This window comes from Labrus mixtus, chromosome 9 (genome assembly GCF_963584025.1).
Source record: "Labrus mixtus chromosome 9, fLabMix1.1, whole genome shotgun sequence".
Taxonomy (NCBI): Eukaryota; Metazoa; Chordata; class Actinopteri; order Labriformes; family Labridae; genus Labrus; species Labrus mixtus.
The window spans coordinates 30,652,444-30,659,943 of NC_083620.1; the positions used below are offsets into that span (position 1 = coordinate 30,652,444).

General features: G+C 38.2%; 1 protein-coding gene across 1 annotated transcript in view; it reads right to left on the minus strand.

The window, feature by feature from the left end:
- Positions 1 to 7,500, minus strand: part of masp1 (MBL associated serine protease 1) — a 15,954-nt gene that overhangs the window by 6,062 nt on the left and 2,392 nt on the right. The window contains exons 2-6 of the mRNA XM_061047368.1: positions 7,107 to 7,341; positions 6,108 to 6,285; positions 4,590 to 4,721; positions 468 to 664; positions 120 to 267 (exon numbers count right to left, since the gene is read on the minus strand). Coding sequence (XP_060903351.1) covers positions 120 to 267; positions 468 to 664; positions 4,590 to 4,721; positions 6,108 to 6,285; positions 7,107 to 7,341 — 890 coding nt within the window. The remainder of the gene's footprint in view (positions 1 to 119; positions 268 to 467; positions 665 to 4,589; positions 4,722 to 6,107; positions 6,286 to 7,106; positions 7,342 to 7,500) is intronic.

Genomic DNA, 7,500 nt, shown 5'->3' on the forward strand with positions numbered 1-7,500 from the left:
GTGTGCACACCTGTAGATGTGTGTGTAGATGTGTGTAGTGTGCACACCTGTAGATGTGTGTAGATGTGTGTAGTGTGCACACCTGTAGATATGTGTGTAGATGTGTGTAGTGTGCACACCTGTAGATGTGTATTTGATCCTCCAGCCCATGTTGTCTCCTGAGTTGTCGCTGTGGAAGACGACGGTGACGATGTTTGTGTCGGTCTGAATCTCTCCTGGAGATCGATCTCCACAGAACGGACCGAACTCTGTGCTGCCCGCTTTGATCTGAAGCACACACACACACACACACACATACAGCTGAATCCAAAGATGTGTGTCTCTGTGTGTGTGTGTGTGTGTGTGTGTGTGTGTGTGTGTGTGTGTGTGTGTGTGTGTGTGTATACATATGTGTGTCTGTGTGTGTGTGTGTGTGTGTGTGTGTATATACATATGTGTGTCTGTGTGTGTGTGTGTGCTCTCCTCACCTTGACGTGGTCGTACGGGCAGATGATGTCGGGATGATCCTCCACGTCAAAGTGGGGGTCAAAAAAGAGGCGGAGCCTGAGGCCCTGCTCCACCTCGATCCTGTACAAACATTCAGAGCTCTTCGGGTAAGGAGACGGGAAGTCCACACTGCTCAGAACACCGGAGCGTTCCCTGAACACACCACCACTGCACTCCACTGAACACACACACACACACACACACATTAATGATTAGGCTGCTTTCACACAAGAGTGATGTCATTGTTTACGTCAATTTGTTAACTCAACTATGAACCATACAGGCAGCTGAGTTTATGTAAGAGGGCAAAGGTTGAGGGACACACCTGATCCAGTGTTGTGTATTGTTGTGTTGTGTATTGTTGTGTTATTTATTGTTGTGTTGTGTATTGTTGTGTTATTTATTGTTGTGTTGTGTATTGTTGTGTTGTGTATTGTTGTGTTATTTATTGTTGTGTTATTTATTGTTGTGTATTGTTGTGTTGTGTATTGTTGTATTGTGTATTGTTGTGTTATTTATTGTTGTGTATTGTTGTGTTGTGTATTGTTGTGTTATTTATTGTTGTGTTGTGTATTGTTGTGTTATTTATTGTTGTGTATTGTTGTGTTGTGTATTGTTGTGTTATTTATTGTTGTGTTGTGTATTGTGTATTGTTGTGTTATGTATTGTTGTGTTGTGTATTGTTGTGTTATTTATTGTTGTGTTGTGTATTGTTGTGTTGTGTATTGTTGTGTTATGTATTGTTGTGTTATTTATTGTTGTGTTGTGTATTGTTGTGTAATTTATTGTTGTGTTATGTATTGTTGTGTTATTTATTGTTGTGTATTGTTGTGTTGTGTATTGTTGTGTTATTTATTGTTGTGTTGTGTATTGTTGTGTTGTGTATTGTTGTGTTATTTATTGTTGTGTTGTGTATTGTTGTGTTATTTATTGTTGTGTTGTGTATTGTTGTGTTGTGTATTGTTGTGTTATTTATTGTTGTGTTATTTATTGTTGTGTTGTGTATTGTTGTGTTATTTATTGTTGTGTTGTGTATTGTTGTGTTATTTATTGTTGTGTTGTGTATTGTTGTGTTGTGTATTGTTGTGTTATGTATTGTTGTGTTATTTATTGTTGTGTTGTGTATTGTTGTGTAATTTATTGTTGTGTTATGTATTGTTGTGTTATTTATTGTTGTGTTGTGTATTGTTGTGTAATTTATTGTTGTGTTATGTATTGTTGTGTTATTTATTGTTGTGTATTGTTGTGTTGTGTATTGTTGTGTTATTTATTGTTGTGTTGTGTATTGTTGTGTTGTGTATTGTTGTGTTATTTATTGTTGTGTTGTGTATTGTGTATTGTTGTGTTATGTATTGTTGTGTTATTTATTGTTGTGTTATTTATTGTTGTGTTGTGTATTGTTGTGTTATTTATTGTTGTGTTGTGTATTGTTGTGTATTGTGTGATTTATTGTTGTTATGTATTGTTGTGTTATTTATTGTTGTGTATTGTTGTGTTGTGTATTGTTGTGTTATTTATTGTTGTGTTGTGTATTGTTGTGTTATTTATTGTTGTGTTGTGTTGTGTTGTGTATTGTTGTGTTGTGTATTGTTGTGTTATTTATTGTTGTGTTGTGTATTGTTGTGTTATTTATTGTTGTGTTGTGTATTGTTGTGTTGTGTATTGTGTATTGTTGTGTTATTTATTGTTGTGTTGTGTATTGTTGTGTATTGTTGTGTTATTTATTGTTGTGTTGTGTATTGTTGTGTTATTTATTGTTGTGTTGTGTATTGTTGTGTTGTGTATTGTTGTGTTATTTATTGTTGTGTATTGTTGTGTTGTGTATTGTGTAATTTATTGTTGTGTTATGTATTGTTGTGTTATTTATTGTTGTGTATTGTTGTGTTGTGTATTGTTGTGTTATTTATTGTTGTGTTGTGTATTGTTGTGTTATTTATTGTTGTGTATTGTTGTGTTGTGTATTGTTGTGTTATTTATTGTTGTGTTGTGTATTGTTGTGTTATTTATTGTTGTGTTGTGTATTGTTGTGTTGTGTATTGTTGTGTTATGTATTGTTGTGTTATTTATTGTTGTGTTGTGTATTGTTGTGTAATTTATTGTTGTGTTATGTATTGTTGTGTTATTTATTGTTGTGTATTGTTGTGTATTGTTGTGTTGTTTATTGTTGTGTTGTGTATTGTTGTGTTATGTATTGTTGTGTTATTTATTGTTGTGTTGTGTATTGTTGTGTTATTTATTGTTGTGTTGTGTTGTGTATTGTTGTGTTGTGTATTGTTGTGTTATTTATTGTTGTGTTATGTATTGTTGTGTTGTGTATTGTTGTGTTATTTATTGTTGTGTTGTGTATTGTTGTGTTGTGTATTGTGTAATTTATTGTTGTGTTATGTATTGTTGTGTTATTTATTGTTGTGTATTGTTGTGTTGTGTATTGTTGTGTTATTTATTGTTGTGTTGTGTATTGTTGTGTTATTTATTGTTGTGTATTGTTGTGTTGTGTATTGTTGTGTTATTTATTGTTGTGTTGTGTATTGTGTATTGTTGTGTTATGTATTGTTGTGTTGTGTATTGTTGTGTTATTTATTGTTGTGTTGTGTATTGTTGTGTTGTGTATTGTTGTGTTATGTATTGTTGTGTTATTTATTGTTGTGTTGTGTATTGTTGTGTAATTTATTGTTGTGTTATGTATTGTTGTGTTATTTATTGTTGTGTATTGTTGTGTTGTGTATTGTTGTGTTGTTTATTGTTGTGTTGTGTATTGTTGTGTTATGTATTGTTGTGTTATTTATTGTTGTGTTGTGTATTGTTGTGTTATTTATTGTTGTGTTGTGTTGTGTATTGTTGTGTTGTGTATTGTTGTGTTATTTATTGTTGTGTTATGTATTGTTGTGTTGTGTATTGTTGTGTTATTTATTGTTGTGTTGTGTATTGTTGTGTTGTGTATTGTGTATTGTTGTGTTATTTATTGTTGTGTTGTGTATTGTTGTGTTGTGTATTGTTGTGTTGTGTATTGTTGTGTTATGTATTGTTGTGTTGTGTATTGTTGTGTTGTGTATTGTTGTGTATCAAACTCTCTCTGGGTTAAATAAACAAAATCATTAGAAATAAAGAGTAGTAAAAAGAAGAGAAGAGAAGTAAAAAGTCACATGCTCCACGCAGCCTAAACTGTTTGTTCCTATGAGTGTGTGTCTCCTCCACACAGAAACACGACCGACATGTAAACATTTACAACCAATCAGCAGCTCTTATCAGTCTCACAGAGGTCAGAGGTCATAGTCTGAGCAGAAGCGTGACCTGTGACCTCTTTTAAAGCTCGACCATATTGTTCCATCCAATCATATCAAAGCTACCATCCATCCTTTGGTCCACACGGGGACTTGAACCCTCCAGTTCCCAAGCCTAGTCCCCACCCACTGTACTGTACTCCAATCGTATCTCAGAGGTCAGAATTTTAGGATCAGCTGTTTTTTCTAAACTCATGAAGGACAAACTGCACTTTAAAGCTCTGAACATAAAACAGGTTCAGGACGTCAGTGACCCCTCTCCTCAAACACTGACGCCCTGACGCTGACAGCAGACTGTAATCAGGATCAAGCTGAAGGAATTCTGCTGCGAACACAACAACACACAGGTCACACAAATACACACAGGTCACACACAAACACACACACAGATCACATAGAAACATGTAAAAGCTCCTTATGTTAGAAAATCTACGACACAGTGTGACAGTTTAATTCCTCAGGATTAAAACTCAACCAGGTCAACTGACTTCCCCTTAAAGTCTACCCAACAACATAGTCCACTTAAACACAACGTCCACTTCACTCTCTCTGTCAGTCCTGTTTAGGATTAGACATACATCTATATTACATCTACATGATATACATCTACATAATATACATCTACATTATATACATCTATATTATATACATCTACATTATATACATCTACATTATATACATCTATATTATATACATCTACATTATATACATCTACATAATATACATCTATATTATATACATCTACATTATATACATCTACATAATATACATCTACATTATATACATCTACATTATATACATCTATATTCACATCCAGCTCACCTGTGCAGGTGCGGTTGTCAGAGTGCAGCAGGTAACCATAGCGACAGGAGCAGTAGTATCCTCCGATGTAGTTGTGACAGAAGTGATCACAGAGCAGGTCTTCGTCTGCACGCTCGCTGCACTCATCAACATCTGTAAACAAACAAAAAACTAAATCTGAACCCTGATCTGTGACATCTCACTCTGCGTCTTTATTATCAGACCAAATAGTGACATCTCACTCTGCGTTTTTATTATCAGACCAAATAGTGACATCTCACTCTGCGTCTTTATTATCAGACCAAATAGTGACATCTCACTCTGCGTCTTTATTATCAGACCAAATAGTGACATCTCACTCTGCAATCAATAAAGTTTATCTTTATCTTCATCTGATGGTTACAGTTAGAACTCTGGTTCTCTGAACAGACGTCTGATGGTTACAGTTAGAACTCTGGTTCTCTGAACACACGTCTGATGGTTACAGTTAGAACTCTGGTTCTCTGAACACACGTCTGATGGTTACATTTAGAACTCTGGTTCTCTGAACAGACGTCTGATGGTTACAGTTAGAACTCTGGTTCTCTGAACAGACGTCTGATGGTTACAGTTAGAACTCTGGTTCTCTGAACAGACGTCTGATGGTTACAGTTAGAACTCTGGTTCTCTGAACACACGTCTGATGGTTACAGTTAGAACTCTGGTTCTCTGAACACACGTCTGATGGTTACATTTAGAACTCTGGTTCTCTGAACAGACGTCTGATGGTTACAGTTAGAACTCTGGTTCTCTGAACAGACGTCTGATGGTTACAGTTAGAACTCTGGTTCTCTGAACACACGTCTGATGGTTACAGTTAGAACTCTGGTTCTCTGAACAGACGTCTGATGGTTACAGTTAGAACTCTGGTTCTCTGAACACACGTCTGATGGTTACATTTAGAACTCTGGTTCTCTGAACAGACGTCTGATGGTTACAGTTAGAACTCTGGTTCTCTGAACAGACGTCTGATGGTTACAGTTAGAACTCTGGTTCTCTGAACAGACGTCTGATGGTTACATTTAGAACTCTGGTTCTCTGAACAGACGTCTGATGGTTACAGTTAGAACTCTGGTTCTCTGAACACACGTCTGATGGTTACAGTTAGAACTCTGGTTCTCTGAACACACGTCTGATGGTTACAGTTAGAACTCTGGTTCTCTGAACACACGTCTGATGGTTACAGTTAGAACTCTGGTTCTCTGAACACACGTCTGATGGTTACAGTTAGAACTCTGGTTCTCTGAACACACGTCTGATGGTTACAGTTAGAACTCTGGTTCTCTGAACAGACGTCTGATGGTTACATTTAGAACTCTGGTTCTCTGAACACACGTCTGATGGTTACAGTTAGAACTCTGGTTCTCTGAACAGACGTCTGATGGTTACAGTTAGAACTCTGGTTCTCTGAACAGACGTCTGATGGTTACAGTTAGAACTCTGGTTCTCTGAACACACGTCTGATGGTTACAGTTAGAACTCTGGTTCTCTTCTGCTCACCCACAGCGCTGTAGTGAGCCATGAATCCGGAGTATCTCTCCTCGTTGGAAAAGTCGGAGGTGAAGACTACACTGAGCGAGTTTCTGGGGGAGGTGATGAGCTGCTGAGACGGCACCACCTCCGTGTCTGTCTCCTCCCAACCACAAAACAACGCCAGCACCTCACCATCCGCCTCCACCTGGAACACAACAGACAGCAAAATTCAAATGTTAAATTAGGAACACTGACATATATGATCAGCTAGCTAGTCTCAGTCCACAATGTTATTGACTTTAAAGCTAGCATAATGTTCAGAAAGATATCGTGTTGACACGTCGTATTTAGCAGCGCATTGGATCACATACCGATCCACCAGCTGCTCGAAGGTGAATTTGTCGTGTCAAATAAATCTACTTTAATCCCCGTGCAGACTCTCAGAGAAAAGAAACCAGACACAACGTTTAGTTAAGAGTCTAAAAACAGCTGAGACCACGTAGTGGAACGCACCACAGCTGCACGGACTCACTGCACCTTATCAGAGTTTATACTGAGAGTCAATGAACAGCAGGTCACACACACACACACACACACACACACACACACACACACACACACACACACACACACATTCTTTGTTTATCTGCAGCTGGTTTGTGTGTGTGTGTGTGTGTGTGTGTGTGTGTCTTTGAGTTTTCAGCCCACCCCAACACACACACGTAGCAGTGTATTGTAGGCAGTCAGCTCGTCTCTTTTGTGTGTTGCAGCTGCTTGTTGTTGAGGGCAGGTTGACATCATTTGAATATGAATGTGTGTGTGTTTGGTTATTTGATTTATAAAGGGGAGGCTCCACAAACATTCTCTGAGTGACCATGAAGGCTGCAGTTCCTCCAGTGTCCACTAGAGTCTGTCTCCTGCAGTGAGTCAGTCCTCAGCAGAGAGCAGAGAGTTAGTGTGATAAATAGCTTTTCTAAAAACATTGCTGATGTCACAGAAAGTTCCCATGATGCCCCGGGCTCTTACCTTGACGTAGTCGTACTCACACAGGTAGGACGGCTCCAGGTCGAAGTGGCTGAAATACAGTTTGATGTGAAAGCCAAACGGGACGCTAATGTTCCAGCGCAGCTGAGTGTCCCGGGGATAAGGCTCAGGGAAGTTTGGTGACTGCAGGCTGCCGTACATTTCAGAGCGGAGGAGCAGCTGAGCGCCGCCTGACGGAGCGAGGAGGAGGAGGAGGAGGAGCGGGCACAGAAACAACCTGCCAGACACACCAGGAGGATTACTCCTTCACTTAGAGATGCCCTGAACACATCTCTGATGTGAGATAATATAACCAATCACAGAGTCATATTATCATCAGGCTCTCTTTTACAGCAGAGACCTTTAAACACGTACCGGCCCTTTAAATGAAACCTTC